We start from the raw sequence: 17,803 nt of genomic DNA on the forward strand, positions 1-17,803 counted from the left end.
ACCAAGAAAAACCTTTCATTTATATTAAATTTAAGTGCATTAAACAGTTAATAAATGTTTGAGGGCCAACTGCTGTAACTTGAATAATAAAAACCAGGTAATGGATTATTCACCACATGTTAAGCTCCCCCTTCAACAGTCTATTTCCTTATAATCCTAGCAAAAATATTTTCTGCAACATCAGTGTGTCTTTCCATTTCAGCAGTTGCAATCCCCCTCAGAAATTACCTAAAGACCACTTTTCTACTGCTTGTGCGTTCTCACTCAGCACCTATTCCCATGCTGTCTGAGCTTCTGCTAGGGCTTAAAACAGCATGGCTAACATCAACCATATGTTGTTTGTACTTTCATCCTTCCCCCAGGGAGGAAATGTATGTAAAGAGCTCTGTTTTCAAGGTGGCTTGCTTTTATTGTTGTTGTGGGTTTTTTGTGGCCCAGGTGAAAAATTATCTTATCTGAGATTTGGTCCAAAAAATGGAAATTTTTTTCAGACTCATCCTGACAAACTGAGTCAGCAGAGCTCCCTTGATGGGTGGCAGAGCACACCTCAAGGGTCTTCCAGGTGCAACTACAGTATTACCTTCTGGGTGGGAGATGGTCTTACCCCATTCACAGCAGTGTCAGGGTCAGAGAAAAAGCTCCAATAGCCAGAGTTTCAGGTGGAAATCAGAGACAGAACTACCTATGGACTTGGTGCAAGGCTCCAAGCAGGGAAATATTAAATTTCTGAGCACTATTAAGGCTAAGATCTATGTACAGTGTGTATGGTATCCTAAATCTGTGGTGTGTGCATATTTTTTCTGTCATTAATACACTAAATAATAGATGCAGTCTAGAAAATAGGGGATGCATGCTATTCTGAGCCTTTTCCTACACTCCTTTGTGTTTTGTGGGTTTTCTGTAAGGTTGGTTGGTTTTTTGGTTTTTGTTTTGTTGGATTTCTTTAAACAGAGCCAGTCCATATAGTTCAGAGCTCTGATATGTTTTTCACACTTTTTTCTGATCTCCATGATAATTTTGATTTGTCTTCTTTGAAATTGCTCAAACTAGCTGAGCTTGAGCATCTCCTGACTGCTACAATATTTTCATCAACAAAGCACATGAGATAATGTTTATAGTTGTTTGTAGTGAACACACTAACAATGTGCTGCACTTGGAAGTAAAAAAATATTTCAAAATCCCCTTATGACAGATATGAGCAACACAATTGTATTTAATATTTCAGTTTTGTCTTTACAATACATTATCTGTTTCTTAACTTTTAGACTAAAGGGCCCAAATTAATAGAAATACTCTTACTGATCAGAAATGCATTTTATTAGCCTCCTAAAGAATAAAACACCATAAATATAGAGAAATGTATGTTTGAAAGAAGCTTCAGCAGCTGTCTAATGTGTGGTACAGATTTTCCAAATGGAAAACTAACATAACAGCGTTTCATTAAAATTACACAACTAAAAATAGACATGATATCAAGAATAAATAGTACATTTTTTTCCAGTGAAACATCACTGTCCCCTAATTTAAAATTCCCCTAACAATTACTCTGACACACTTTACATATTGAACAGATTTTAAAGTATGTTAGTATTACTCTTGCCTTTTATCCATTGATGTATTTTCTAGGTACTGGATCAAGTCTGCTAACCAATCCCACACAAGTTCCATATACTTTAAAGATAATTTAGTTGCAATGGTTCATGACATCTGTAACTTTTACTTTCCTTCAACATTGTTGCATGAACTTAATGTTCAAATGCCTTCAGTGCACTGCCTCTTGCTGGCAGCAGATGTCCCCTTGTGCCCGACATTTTGCATTTGTAAAAAAGCCTAGTTGCAAAATGGCATGTTTTCATCTGCTGAGCAACATAATGTTTTTACTTCACCGATTTCCACAAAGGTCTGGGAATAGGCAAAAGGTTTGTGTAAATGTAAGACTGAAGGATCAGGAGAAAATACTAAAATTCTGTAAATCTCAATTTAATTTTCACTTTATGCTTTCAAACAAGCACACACAAAAAAAAAAAAAAAAAGAGGAAGATTATTCTTAGGTAACTTTTCCAATTTGCCACAAAAATAATGAGTCAATCTTCTTCCCTGGGATTCCTTGGTTGGTATATTTCATCTCTAACACAGAACCTGAATTTTTGTAGTTGATCCACTAGAAACCCATCCTCACATCCTGGTTTTGGCACATTAAGGATCCAAATCAGAAAGCAAGTACAAAAATTGGAAAAGTTTGGATTTTATGTCTTTTACTTAACCCTGCATTTTTGAGAGTAGCTAAATTTCCAAGTGTGCACTACTTAAGTAAGGAAAGTTTTCCACTTTGGATACCAGGACACTACAGCTCTTCTAAAATAGTGAGAGCAAGAGTAATCCTCCTGAGTCAGTGATTGCAGACAACTGGCTGGTAGAGCTACTGCTAGATGCTAGAGCTACTTCAGTGAGGTTAAAGAAGTCTACAGCACTCATCAAGAATTGATTTTTTGGTGAGACCTCAGGATCTACCCAACAATGATATTCTTTCAAACCCTGCTTATTCTTTCAAACCCCTAAACATTTGTGTGGTTAAGGGCAGGGAAGAAGGGCAGTGACTAGTCTTGCTTCTATAGCTAGCTACGTATGTCCGATTTTGGTCAAAATATTTAACAGAAAAATCACTTGGAAAATGTACTGTAATTTTGCAAATGTTTTTAAGCAGCTTTTTCTCCATATGGAATAAAGAAATGTGTCTGGGAATGCTGGGGCCACAATTCCAAATTCTTATTGTCTCACTCACTTCCTGATGAGATCCATATACAAAAAGCCTTGAAATGTGAAATTTCTGTAAAAGCTCCTATTGCAAAAGCCACCCGTTTCATGATAAGACTATTGACAATTAAACAATGTGTTATTCTTCTTTCACCAGCTGTGCTTAGAGCAGAAAAAAACATGGGCAATGTTACAGCACCACAAAACTGAACATGGAATCTTCAGGCACTACTTAAATGCCACAGAATTTAACAAGTGGCTTTCTTTTCTTTCTGCATAACTACAAACACATTCCAATGAATCATGCCAAGACTTTTTACCTACCAGGTACAGAAGGAGCTAAGATTTGCTTATAAGTACCTCTAAATGTTATCAATTGTTTTCTGGCTTTGATGAAATGTAAATGTTTTATAACTGGAAAAATGTGGCAAGCTTAGGAAGACAGAGAGTGATTGAGTTACTTTACTTCCTGGTTTTGATAGTAATTAACAGAGCTGGTAGAGTTGATGAGCTTCTTTGTATGGAAATTTAGCAAAAAGTATCTTTTCCAAGGGTAAATAATTTACCAGATATTTCTCCAAATTTTTTGCCTCCCGCAAAGGGTCAACTATTTGCATTTGGATCAGTCAGTGATCCCTGTTACAGACACTAGTTGAAGAAAGTAAGCTCTCATCCTCACGCTCTTTTCCACTTGTGAACTGCCCTGAGAATGAACATGTTTGTCCTTTCCTGTCTTCTGGAAAAATCAATCATTATATCTGGAGTTGTTCCATTTACTATGTTTAAGCAAAGACCAACTGCTTATAAGCTGCTTTTTCATCTTACATACTAATTAAGACTACTGTTGTCTTTTAAAATAATCACTCAGAATCTAATTCAGCAGTATAGAAATAAAATTTGCAAAGAAGAATTAGCAACTGAAAATCAGCTTGCTTGTTTTCAAAAACAAAAAGACACAAGCTAGGTGAGCTCCAGTCCACTGTGTTCCTCAGAACACTACTCTAAGACATCAGCAGTCCTATTTTTAATGCGAATTTTAAAGTGAAACAATGGTATAAATGGGAATTTATATTGAAAATATCCTACCGTTAGAACAGCAAAACTGAAGCCATTTTCTTCAAGAGAATGGGGAAAAATCTGTCAGGGTAATTCAGGAATAATTAGGAGAATATTCAGATGGAGCACAAGCTATGTTGTGACAATTTTTTTCACTTGAAACTGTTTACTAGTTTCAGCTACTGGTATAAATAACTGCATACAGCAAACTGTTTTCCAAATATCTTACAGAAATGAAGCTGTAAACCCACTGTTTTGTGGTGCACTTTGAAATTCTGAAAAGCTTCAAAAAACAAGATATTCTTTGATTTCAGCAGACTTAGGTTTTCAGAGGTGTCAGAAAGGTAAGACTCTATCTTATAAGGGCACCAACATTCACCCATTTACAAGGACTTCATTGTTGTCTCAATACCCTGTTCAGGTCTCTCTTAAAGCTATATTTCAACAAATTACTCTACGTTTGGAAAGTCTTTGGAGGGGTTCTCAGTCACTTTATTCCCCACCACTATAATTTTCTCTAGTTTATTTTATCTTTTAGATGTTGACAGCTTACAGTTACTTAGTTTTGTGAAATACCTGGGGTGACTATGGAGAACAGAGATTGTATTCCACTAATTTGCTATGAAACAGTAGTTGAATGCAGAACTGTGCTTCTACTCAGGCCTTGCTCAGCATTGAAATTCTTACCTTGCTCAGCATTGAAATTCTTACCTGGCTTTTAAAGCATATGATTTAAAAGCCAGGTAAGAATTTCAATGCTTGAAAGGGCATTGGTTTATCAATTAAAAAATGTTTTTAGCCATATCTCGTCTGAATTTCTAGATGTGGCAACTCTCTGAGTAACAAATATATGCAAGGTGTTGCCTGTCAGACTAGACTAACTCTGCCAACACACGCACACACGTTTTACCTATAACCACAAAGAATATCAACTAGTGCTCTGGTATGCATTACATGGACCTGCAAACAATACAGTGCTTTTCTGTGATTCAGTATATTGGCAAGAATGATGATCTGGCAAAGGAATACTTTGTATTTTTATGGATAAAATTTAGTTGCCTCTTCCACAGGCATTTTTACATATGTACCTTCAGGGAAGCAAACTCCGTGGTGAACACTGTGCATTAAAAAGTTGAAGTTTCCATGACTTTTCTAACTTCTCTCTACTCTGATAACATCACCTGAATGTTGTTATTTCTAAAATCAAGTATGCTAGTAAGACACACTGCAGACAGCAATTTCACCATTAAAATACAGAGCCACCTAAACAGTAAAGGAGCTGAACTGAAGAAGACACAAAGACAAAAGTCTCACCATTTGTAGAAGGTGTCAGGGAATGCATTAGTAATCAATGATTGCTTCAATCAGCACAATGGTGTTACTGAGAGCACATTATTCTGCCTACTTCAGTGGCAAAACCCAGTCATTATGGAGAAAAAGATTGTGTCATCATAGACAGCTTTGTCTACTCTCAAAGCTCCAGGAAATGGTTTGTGAAGATTTACAGTTTGCTTCAGAGCTTAACTTGAAACAAACATTTAGACTGAGGCGGTTAAGAGAGAATGGGATTCTAAAATGCTTCAATGCCCTGCAGTGTTACATGGATGTAAGAATCTACCAAATATTGAGCCATGTGAGCCACAATGAAGGTATGACCAAAAGCTGATTTTGCTTTTAGCAAAATCTGCAACCATCTGCCATCTTTCTATTTTTTCCCAAGGCAGACAAAAATAGTCACTGCACAGAACACAATTTCATCCTGGTTTTTATCTGAGTTCTGCAATATTCTAGGCCTCAAGAAGTTCAATAGTTCTATTTTTCATCACAAAGATTTGCTGTCAACTAACTGTGGCAGAATGAGAAGACTAAATCTGTTGTTAATATTTAAATATGATCAGCTTACTGAATGAATTTAACATGTATGTCTGTGGTTCCTGAGCCAAACCAATTCACTAAGACTAGTTCTGGAAGATAGGAATGTATTGCATTTCTGTGTATCAAGACGACAAAATCACCACTTTAATCTTAAAAATTAAGCTTTAAATCCACACACAGTTCCCACGAGATTTGCTACATCTGAACCACACTCAAAAGCTAATTTTAGGGAACACTTACAATCTTGCAATCACAGTCGAGTACAGGAAAGAGCTTGTCTCTGATATAGATATCACCTTTCACAGACTCTGTAAGTTCTCTTGGAACTGTAGTTACCTATAATAATATGATTGTGCAGTTGACTATTCATCTTCCTATTATTTGCAAACAAAATCTACAATACACACTGCAGCATTTTTGAAAAAAAAAAATTATCTTGCTTCAAAAGACACCTGTATCTGACAACAACAACCAAATTCTCACTTCATCTCACCTTATTTTTAGTGTATTCTTCTCTGAGGCATCTAGCTGCAACTATGTGAAGACTGCATGCATCACATTTTCATGTTTCTCAGTACAGAGATTACAGGCTCTATGCCCCATAAAAATCTTCAAGTAACGGTTCCAGTGTTTGTTGTTGCAGAAGAAGTCATTGGAGACTCCACTTTTATACAAGACAACAAGTGGATAGCAGTGCTGCAAAAGTAGAGGGGTTTCTACAAACCAGCGTGACCTTCATGTAAACACACAGAGGCTAAAGGTCTATTTGGGTTCCATTGGCACATGGCTTTTACCTAGTCAGAGCACCAGCAGATGAAATACTCCTTTGAAATTTCTACATCAAAACAGTAAGTATGGAAAACACTGATGACAAGAGAGTTTCTAAGACACTTTGTATGAGGCTGGAGTCAAATTCTTTGGGTAAATAAATGTAATTGACACAGGATTGATATCCCTTTGCTTCTCTTCCAGTTTCATTCTTACGAGAAGAGGCCTGCATGACAATGGCTAAAAGATATGTAGAATATGAACCTTTGGAGCCAAACCTCATGAGCTTCTGTTGGACACCCTACTGACAGTTAGAATTTGTGCCAACTCTGGTTTTATTTCTCATCTTGCAGGTCTCAAGCTCTGCCTTCCCTAGAGTGCATCTTGCATGTGTTACCCAAAATTCATAGCTGATTAGTCCATTATATCACTTAGAAATAGCATATGAAAATTACTTTTCAGCCTAGAAAACCCCAGTCTCATGCAGACACACGATGTTATTACTTATCACTCTGCATATTGAATCTAGTCAGTTTGGACATTTTGTATGTGATGAGATTGACATCATTTCAAAACATGCTGCATTATTTATTTTGGCTGAATTACTCTTGCTGTGGTGATCATTATGGTCAACCTTCATTATGGTCAACCTGTTTTAACTCCATCAAAATGATTTTGAGTACAAGTCTGCTTATAATGTCTAATATATAATGTTTCTAATTCAAATGTGCTAAGAAAAACAGCAATTAGTCAATTCAGTATAAGCAAAAGTGGGATAAGAAGAGAACACAAATTTGAAATGTTCTATTTATACAATGCTTATGTTTCTAAAATATAAGAGATTAGACTGCACAATTTGAAGTAAAAGAATGTGCTGTTTGGACTAAGGTTTTGAAGTAGAGAGTGGGCAGCAGTTCAGTTGCATATTGAGGTGAGAGAGAAAAACAAATGAGTCACACATCTAGTGTGTTCTGCAGGAGGGACAACCAACCCAGGTGGAAGTTCTGGCTGCAAATACCAATCTGAATATGTCTGAAGTTTTGAATGAGAGATATGTGAAATCTAACCACACAGGATAGAAAATCGAATTCTGCAACAGAAATACTGCAACACCACATATGGTAACTGGTTCTCTGCAAGGCAAACATTCTCATTTAAATCGTGTATATTCTGTCAGTGGTCCCCACAGCTCTTACAAATTCCTAATACAAGTTTTCTTTAGTTATCACAGAACTAGGCCTACCTAGTGTAAATTCCATTTTAAGATGGTTAGTTCAACCATGTACTGGACATTTCAATGCTTAGTCCAGTGCTGCCAAGCCCACATGGAGAACAAGCATTGAGAAGAGGTGTAGAGGCAGACTGCTATGCCTATATCCATCTCTCTAACAAGTGAGCTTTTTATTGCAAAGGTCCACCTTTGGCTAACATACTTTAAAAGCAAGATTCTGGTCATTCTTACATTGTTGCAGTAGTCATTAAGTCCCAACAGTTGAGGTTAAATTTGGTCCTTATGGTATGCCAGGAAAACATTACAGCAGTTCCACTTTATGCCACTTAGTCACTACAGTGGTTCAAGGTGCCAAGACTTGAGAACAGCTAGAATGCACCAGTGCTTTGACCATTAGGTGCTCTTATTCTTACACACAACTTGTGTTAAAGGTTGAGATCTCCAGATGTTTCCCATGCAGACCTGAGACAGGTTTCTGCTTTCTAATTTAATAATTAATTCAGAGCTAATTCACTATAGAACTTGGATTAAGCACACTTCCAAGATGCAATAGATTTAGATAACACAAAGTTTATCCTGTGCTCTGTTTGCCTTGTGCACAATTGCTCCTTCACATATTGGGTAAATGACAGAACCTGATGTTCCAGTTCTTCTTGGCACTTGCACTGTACTCTTGCAACATCTTTGAACTTCCCATTAGGAGTTGGGACACAGTTTCTGGCTTAACCGATAGCTTTCAACTGACTTTGAAAGTTTTCTGTGCTTGCTGCCAGCATCATCTCAGTGGAGCATCAAGTTTCAAAGACTAAAAAAGACTAACTAGTATTATCCTGCTATTCCCCTTGCCATTTTGGGTTGCTTTCCCAACACTTTCTTTTTATTTTTTTTAAAATTTTTTCAGGGTAGTCACAAAGCCAGCATGTTACAACTAGGCACACTAAAACCACAATAATCTAAACTAAGCTTTCATCACCTAGAATGTGTCAGAATAGCAGCAAACACTCCCTTTATGTCCTTAATCTCCAACACCATCATCCCCCTTCTGTGTGTGTGGTTGGAGAAGGCAGGGGAGAAGTAAATGACCCTCAGGAACTTCTTCCACCTGTTCCCACATTTCTCTACCTACCATACACATATGTCCGACACAGCAACACAATTAAGAAGGCAGCAAGTACCACCATGCCTTCACAGTTATGTGCCACTTCCCAATGCCATTCTCCTCTTCTCAGTTGGTACCAGGTCAATAGAAGCTCTGACTGTGTATGTCATACTTGACAAAGCAAAAATGAAGAAGCCAGAGGAAGAACTATTAGAGCAAAGAGGACAGAAAAATAAATGGCACTGGCTACATCTGTGATCGGAAAAAAAATTAAATTCTTAGCCACACTAAGACCTATTTTTCAGTTTCTGGAGTGACCAGAGAACTACAGCAGATAGCTGGAATTCCAGTGTTGACCCAGGGGAACTGAGCTGGGGATTCAAAGCAGCATGTGAGAAATGAGTGGGTTGGTGAAGAAGATCCAGGATAAGAGTGGTTTAGAAATACTGTGCAAATGGATAATATGGGGGGAATACAAAATTTGAAACATACAGACCAGGAATTCTTATAGGGCACTATCTCAATAGCTTTCATCAGGTCCTTAATTTCAGAGATATTTTTCCTCTCCCCTTTCTTTCTGTCATAAACTGCCATTGTGAAGGACTTAAGCCCTTTACCTCCCTCACTTTATTACTGTCAGAAGTAAAGCAGCCTTAAGTGATTAGCAGCAGAGGCACTGTGTTGAAACAATGAAACTGCTGAGCAATAGGGATAGGCTCACTATTATGAGTGACCCAGCACTATGATAATCCAGACCAGGAACTCTGAATCCACTGCCAGAAGAATTACCAGTTAGTGTGCTATTAACTTCACTGCATTTCATGCTGGAAACAATTTATCCAGTGTTTCACAAATCAATTTCTTAGTCTCCCAATGGTACATATATATGTCAAATACTGAAAGTCGGAATCTGATGAGAGCAGAGATATGACTCAATCTGCTGCCCACCAAGACAACTCATGTGGCCCACTCTTCTGGGGACAATTTGGGGCTGCATACCAGACACATTTTTTGAGGCTGGTAGTAGCAGCCATCTCCCAAGAGTCCAAGACTCCAGCATGACACAATGGTCACAGAAGTATTAAACAGTGAAGACAAGAGTCTTCATGCAGCTAAAAGCCAAAAGACATATTTATTATCTCCCTTGACTTTTCAGATAGATTCAAACCATATATTTCTCTTTATTGTGTAGAGATTGGAATTTGACAAGTATATCATTAAGTTCAGAAACTCAGGGAGATTAACTACTATTCATTTCAAGTAGTATGAAAGTGAAGTTCACTGATTTTAACTATCCACTACTGTAAAATTGAAAGCTACTGTTTGCCTGTACTTAACAACAGCCACAAGGTTTTTGCTATCAACTATTTCATCAGCTGTTGCCTCAGGTTTCTCTCACCCAACCACAGTGAAGATTTGTGAGTGAAACCCAAGGGGTGTGCTTCCATTGTGTTGTCCAAGATGACCATCCAGAGTTGTGCAGCTCCACAGAAACCATTCTCAAACATTGCCTTTAACAGCTACCTCACAAGCAGTCTTCTTTCCAGTTGCCCCTCTTCTCCACTGACTTTTAGCCAGTTACTCAGGTCCTGCACAGCTACACACAGTGACTTACTCATCTCCCCACACCCAGGTGCATCTGTGGGGAGAGTTCAACACTACTCTTTTTCTTCATGGCATTTATCTCTCCCCAGCAGTCTTTGGCTTTTAGGGCCGCTCACTTTGGCAAGACTCTTAATGTAGTAATTTCTGCTCTTATTTGAACTTACCCATTATTTCCACTATACTCAGGTTTTACTTTTGCTGCTCCTTTCATTAGCCAAGTATCTGAGCAATTGTTCCTTCCAGCGACAAATTCACCAGTTACAGATATGGAGGCATCAAGCGTAATATTTGTGGATGAGACACAAAAGCACAGGATGTGCCCCTTGCCCCATTCCACCTCGGGCAGCGTGGGGCTGAGGAAGCCTGTGTGTGTGGAGGAAGCAACACCAAGCTAACTCCAGCAAGTTCAACCAGGCTTGAAATGTGGTGAGGAAGTACATATTAATACATCCATGTTTATCTTAGGCAAGTGCAATTTGTAGCTAATTTCGTTTAGTCAACACTGAAGGGTGCATCTATGTATATAAGTGTTTAAAGAGGGTGACAGAGAATGGAGTCAGGCTGTTCTCAGAGGTGCTGAGCAACAGGACAGGAGGCAATGGGTGGAAACTGAAGCACAGGAATTTCCACCTGAACGTGAAAACTTTACTGTGCACTGGAACAGGCTGCACAAAGAAGTTATGGAGCCTCCCTTATTGGACAGATCCAAGAATTGTCTGGACACAACCGTTCCATGCTCTGGGATGGCTCAGCTTGAATAGGGAGGTTGAACCAGATGACCGGCTGTGGTCCCTTCCAATCTGACCGATTCTGAGAGCCAGTGATTCTCTGATCTTCCCAGTGTAGCCTCGCTCCCTGACGAAGCTCTCCACAAGACACAGCAGGTCGGAGCGATGGCGGCCCGGGACGCGCAAGGGCAGGCCGCGCACGGAGCCCACAGGCGCCGCTCCTCTGCGGGCAGCCGGGGCCGCACCGCCCGCAAGGGGGCGCTCCGTGCCGCGCCGGGCCCGCCCTGGCGCGCGTGGGCGGAGAGGCGGAAGCGGCGGCGCGGCCATGGCGGCGGCGGCGGGCATGGGGCAGCAGTGGGTGCTGGTGGAGATGGTTCAGGCCTTCTACGAGGTGCGGCCGGGCAGGCGCCCCGAGCGGAGCGGCCTGAGGGTGGCTTGGGGCGCAGGGAGCGGGGAGGTGTCGCCGGAGCTGCCCCGGGAACGGCGGCGGTGGGCGGTGCTGGGTGGTGAATCGCGAGCTGGGTGCGGGTCGGTGCTGCGGGGTCGGGATGCGCTCGCTGAATAGTGGGTATGTGTGAGTGCGCCACGGCTGTATATTGAAAATATACACGCACGTCTTGTTTCTCCAGGTTTATAAAACGACATTTAGGGCGTGTAGCAGAGCATGAAGCCTTAAGGTTCACAGGATTTTACTGGGGTCAAGGTTTGTAACTTAGAAATGTCGTTTGCAAAGGAAGAAACAGCGTTTAAATGTTTGGGCTTGAGTTCCCTCCTGGAAAACATTAGCTGTGCGTGTTTGTACCCAGGCTTTGTTTCGTGATGTTAAAAAGGATGTCCTGATGATAGGCGGTGTTTTTTTTTCCCTTCCTTTGGCAAAGGGTGGTAACTTTTAAAGAATGCATGCAAGATTTGCAGTCCAAATATAGAAGTGCTTAGCTGTGGAGCAGGTAGCACGCTCTAGTGCACTGAATCTAGGATAATTGTAGGCACTGAAAAGCACAGAGACTTCAGTGGGAGTATAATGTGTGTCCTTTAGATGTCGTGTCATACGCGTTGTGTACATATTCTTAATATGTTTGGTAAACAGAAACGTACTCTGCAATAGGTAGCATTTGTTATTTGCAGTTTGATATGCCATAGGACTCTTTGCTGATTTTAAAAGCTTGCATCCAATTTACTCTAGTTTCTGGATGTAAGGTGAGTTCTGCTTTGTTGGTAGGTCAGATACCTCCAAAAATGTTGATGTGTGGGAGCAATTCCCCTGACTTGAAGAGTGTGCTCATTAGTGTGCACTTTTAGTCTCTTAAAAATAATAGACAGGAGCCTTTCTGAAATGGAGTTACTAAACTCATCATCAGTCTTCACATCTACTTCAAACTAGCTGTGCTGCCAGAGCATACTGGTTTTTGTCCCCCAAGCACCGAAAGAGGATAACTTTTAACTTGCATCAACTCTGATTTGCTTTGTGTATTCCCACACTTTGTGTCCACACAAGAGAGTAAGGGACACAAGGACAAAACTATTTGAGCTGACCTAGTTGTTTTAAACCTGATCAAAGTGCCTGTAAAACTGGCAGGAGCTGCCTATAAGAACAGAACTGTCTTTCCTTGTAAATACTGGCTGTCCCTGCTGGTGGACTGTAGGTTACAAAAATGGAGATTTGAAGTGGCTTTGTATGGATGACACAGACTTTCAGGCTCTCAGGATACTTCTGCTTGTTTTGAAGGCTGCCTGTCTTCACAGGTGCTGGCTGGTGCAACCTGTATGTCTCAACAGCCTTTACTCTTGGTATTCAAATTATGTGTATGAACAACAGACTAAATCCATTCAAACTTAAGTTAATAGCTACAAGTAATAGCTCAAAAACATTCCACTTTCATATAGTTAAAATTTTTACTGATTTAGAAATATATCAGCTGATGATCAGCTTTGGGTTTTATCTGGGTATGCTAGTAGGGACAAAATGGTTGTGTTGTGTCTGCTTCAAATAGAATTCTCTCTAGAATAATTTTTGTACTTTTGTTTTCAGGCTCCAGCTTACCATCTCATTTTAGAAGGAATTCTAATACTATGGATAATCAGGCTTCTTTTCTCCAAGACATATAAGCTTCAAGAGCGATCTGATCTAACACTTAAGGTATGATGAAAAAATATTTCTCTTTAGAGAAACAGTTTATAGCAATTGATGTATTAGGTGTTGAACCAATGCTGCATTATAAATGGTCCTGCTTTTTTTTCTTCACTTCCAAGGTTAAGCTTACTTTGGACTTGGGAACTGCTTGTTGCTTAAACGTGTCAGTTTGTGCTTTTAAAGCGGCACTGTGTTTGAGAGTCTGAGAAATAAGAAAACTGATATGACAATGACTGTTAAGCTATGAAAAGCTGTCATAAGCTCTACTCAATGGAGGGCTTTATTTTAAAAATGAAAGAGCTATGTTAAAAACGCCCACCAAGCAAAATAAACTGTAAAATTGTAGATGGTAGGAAAATGCTCAAGCTGTATATGTAGTGTCCATGAGTAATAACTCTGAGAGTTTACAGTGGGTTCCACAAAAATTCTACTTTAGCAGCAGTTTTCTTCTTTTGCAATGTCATCCTGAGAAAATAAAAAACTACTTGTGAAGACTGGAATTTCTTCTTGGCTTCTGGCTGTAGACTATCACAAATGAATAAAGTTTGTTTTGAAGATGTCCCTGGACTAGTCTCAGAGTAGTGATATCCCTTATAAATAGGATAAAATACTGAAATTTCTTCATGATACTAAAGAAAGTTTGTGAAAGAAGTTTATGGGTATATGTAATTCCCATCTTTATCATGTGTTTGCATGCTTTTTGATCTTATTCTCACTAATAATGCACATTAAGGATTTGCGCTTAGTGTAATTCATCAATGAACAGGATGATGCAAGGACTGTAGGCACAAGTCTATAATTGTGAGCAAAACTGCAGGCAGTGTCCTCATTTGGGGAGCACTTATTAAACGAGGTTAGAGCGTTCTGGAGAACACTTCACCAGGTATTTATTGAGACAGCCGGCATGGCTTCACCAAGGGCAAGACCTGCCTGACCAACCTAGTAGCCTTTCTGTGATGGAGTGACTCCATTGGTGAACAAGGGAAGGTGGACAGGTGTCATTTACCTGGACTTGTGTAAAGCCTTTGACATGGTCCCCCTTGACATCCTTCTCTCCAAATTGGAGAGAAATGGATGTGATGGTAGGTGGATATGAAAGCAATTCAACCGTCTCACCCAAAGGGTAACGGTCATTGTCTCTGAGTCCCAATGGACATCAGTGACAGGTGGTGTCCCTCAGGAATCTGTACTGGAATCACCGTTATTTAATATCTCAATTAATATTTTAATTAATTTAATATCTTAATTAATGGCTTAGATGATGGGATCAAGTGCACCTTCAGCAATTTTGCACATGACACCAAGCTGAGTGCTATGGCTGACGCACTCTAGGGAACAAGACAAAAAAGTGGGTCCATGGCCATGGGAGTTTCATGAGGTTTAACAAGGCAAAGTACAAGGTGCTGCACCTGGGTCAGAGCAACCTCTGGTATCAGCACAGGCTGGGGGTGAGCAGATGCAGAGCAGCCCTGTGAGAAGGACTTGGGGGTGCTGGTGGGTGAGAGGCTGGACATGACCCAGCCATGGGCACTCCCAGCCCAGAGAGCCAAACGTGTCCTGGGCTGCATCCAGAGCAGTGTGGGCAGCAGGGGAGGGAGGGGATTCTGCCCCTCTGCTCTGCTCTGGTGAGAGCCCACCTGGAACCCTGCAGCCAGCTCTGGGGTCCCAGCCCAGGGAGGACATGGATATGTTGGAGTTAGACCAGAGGAGGCCACCAAAATGATGAGAGGGATGAAGCACCTCTATTATGAGAAAATGCTGAGAGAATTATTTGGGATTGATTAGCCTGCAAAAGAGAAGGCTTAGGGGTGACCTAAGTGCAGCCTTCCAGCTCCTGAAGGAAGCCTACAAGAAAGATGGAGGGACACTATTTACAGGAGTGTGTAGTGACAGTACAAGGGGGAATGACTTCAAAGTGGCAGGTTTAGATTAGATACTAGGAAGGAATTCTTTATTGTGGGCATGGTGAGGCACTGGCACAGATTGCCCAAAGTGTTGGGTGCCCTATCCTTGGAAGGTGCTTAAAGCTGAATTGCATGGGGCTCTGAGCAACCTGGTCTAGTGGAAATTGTCTGTACCAATGGCAAGGATATTGGAATTAGATGGGCTTTATGTCCTTTCCAACCCAAATGCTTCTACAACTGGAGGCAGGAAGTGAACTAAGCAGGAATCAAGAATAGCTGATTCAGTTTTGTGCATGGAAGAGTTTGAATTGATCATGGGATACTTGAAGTTTGCTATCTTTGATAAGAATACATAGGAGGAATGAATGCAAAGGGAGCTCCAGTGTGCTCATATCATCTTGGAAGACATGCTGCTGCCTTAAAGTAGGCCCAGATTGTCCATCCAGAAACTAGTATAGTTCATCTACTAGAGTTTTTGTGCATCAGATAGTTTTCATTTCTAGTATTTTGGAGGATACCTTTTTTGGTTTTAAGAGTCATTCTCTCTGGAGCAGAAGGCAGGAAAAGGCTCTTTGCAACTCTTGGATAATTGGTGACTCAAAAAAGATGAAACCTGTCTTTTCCTTACAAAGTAAGAAATTGGCTCATATATCTCTATATGCTTCTTGGATTTTATCATGCAGCTGCAGGTCATCATCTTAATTCATGACTGACCATTTTGCTGAAGCTGAGGAAAGAATGCAGACAAATCTCTAATAGTGCTGTGTGGGGAAGAAAATTGTTCTGTGTCTGTTTAACTGAGGGCAGTAAACAACTGGGAGACTGCACATGTAGCCAGTCTGCTACAGTGGAAGAAAGGGTTTAGAAAGGTGTCAGGAGGAAAAATGTGGAAATGGCTTAAGTTTAAATAACCTTATTTTTGCAGGATGACATTTATCCATAGTATTAGTATTAAAATTCTCTGTCAGGACAGCTGTTAACAGGCTTTCTGAAAAATAGAAGCATGCAAGTATGTTATTGTTGTGATAATTTTGTTGAGATTTATAAAAACTTTTCTGAGGTTAAAGGGTGAAAAGGAATGTGAATACTAGTAAAATGCAACCGGACATGAAGAATTACCTTGTATATTAGACTAGATACATTGATTCGCTCTGCAGATTACAGACGCAAAAAGTTACAGAGTGCCGTGATCCGTATTGCAGTGAAGGGTTTGACTGTTAGACACCACTGGCTTGTTACCTTTATCTTGATGGCAAAAAAAATAGCATGGGTGAAATGCTCTTTGTTCTGATCCTGTGTTCAAGTTGGCTAGCCCTGAAGACAGTGCAAGTTAGAGTAGCTGACTATCACTGATCTTTGAAGATGGAAGTAGTGATTGCTTTAGGAAGAACTGTATTTGGAAGGGAAAGTCTTGTCTACAGGTTCACTGAAAGTAAGCATAAATGCAGCAGTGTGAATAGTGTGAATACATCTTCTACAGTTGGAGGAGTTAAGCAAACTGATACATCAGAGTCGCAGAATGATTCCATTTCTCCGTCCACAGTGTAGATAATTCTTGTGAAGAGAGCTCATGTATTTTGTGTAGGGGAATAGCTGTGAACACAGAGAGACATGCCTTCTCCTTAAATGTCATGAAAATTCTGCACCTAACTGGCACTAAATCTGCACTAGTCTGTGTTGTGGATTAACCCCAGTGGGCCTGAATGCTGCTCACAGAGCAAAGGAAGAGTAAAAGCAAGAAAACTTGTGAGTGAATGTAGAATTATTTAATAAGCAAAGGAAAGCGTAAGAAGACAGAAAACAAGACAAGTAATGTCACACTCACCACCTCCAATGGATGGACCAATATCAGACAGTTCCCAAACAAAAGGTGACTAAATTCCTTAAAACCTCTCTTCTCCTTTTATTGCTGTGTGACATCATACAGTATGAAATCTATTTTTCGTTAGTACAAGCCTGATTTTGTTCTTTCACAATCTCTCAGGCATGCACCACTCTATTCACTGTGGGGAGAGAGTGTGGACCGTGCAAAAGCTGTTCAGCAAGAAATACAACTTTAGTGTTTTACCAACATTGTTTTGGCCGCAGCACTGTGTGAGCTGCTATGAAGGAAATTCCCACCATCACAGCCAGACCCAGTCCAGTCTGGTTCATACAATACGGGATCCCATACAGCCAGACTTCTGTGTGTGTGTTCATCTACATGTAGAAACATGCCAGCTGTTCAGCAAGGAGACTCCTACTGGTTTGTTTTCTGTCTTCTTCTAGTTTGAGTCATGCTGTGGTGTCCAGGTCTTTACCACACCAGAAAGAAATACTAGCTTTCTCAGGTACAGCCACTGGAGACAGGCCTGCTCAGGTGGTAGAGCACACACTACTTTTGTGCCAGCCATTCATGTAATGGTACTGGAAGTTTCTTTGTGAGTTATTGTTGGGAGTGCTGCCAGAGCAGAGCTGGCTCCATGTAATAAATATTAAAGAATACAATTACTGCACAGCCGTCTTAGTGATCTGTTAGGACAAGTCAGTCCTGGGGAACAAGAAGGAAATTATATATTGTGCAACCTAGTGCACTTAGGAGTCATGCTTCTAAAATCATGAAGAAATCCACTCTGAAGGTGGATTCTAGGTTCAGTTAAACGTGTAGCAAGA

General features: G+C 40.3%; 1 protein-coding gene across 1 annotated transcript in view; it reads left to right on the forward strand.

Annotated features, from left to right (window-relative positions):
- The first annotated feature begins 11,432 nt into the window (after positions 1–11,432).
- Positions 11,433–17,803, forward strand: part of SPTLC1 (serine palmitoyltransferase long chain base subunit 1) — a 36,188-nt gene continuing 29,817 nt past the window's right edge. The window contains exons 1-2 of the mRNA XM_066569189.1: positions 11,433–11,507; positions 13,146–13,253. Of these exons, the coding sequence (XP_066425286.1) occupies positions 11,442–11,507; positions 13,146–13,253 (174 nt within the window). The 5' untranslated portion in view covers positions 11,433–11,441. The remainder of the gene's footprint in view (positions 11,508–13,145; positions 13,254–17,803) is intronic.

This window comes from Molothrus aeneus, chromosome Z (assembly GCF_037042795.1).
Source record: "Molothrus aeneus isolate 106 chromosome Z, BPBGC_Maene_1.0, whole genome shotgun sequence".
NCBI classification, from domain to species: Eukaryota; Metazoa; Chordata; class Aves; order Passeriformes; family Icteridae; genus Molothrus; species Molothrus aeneus.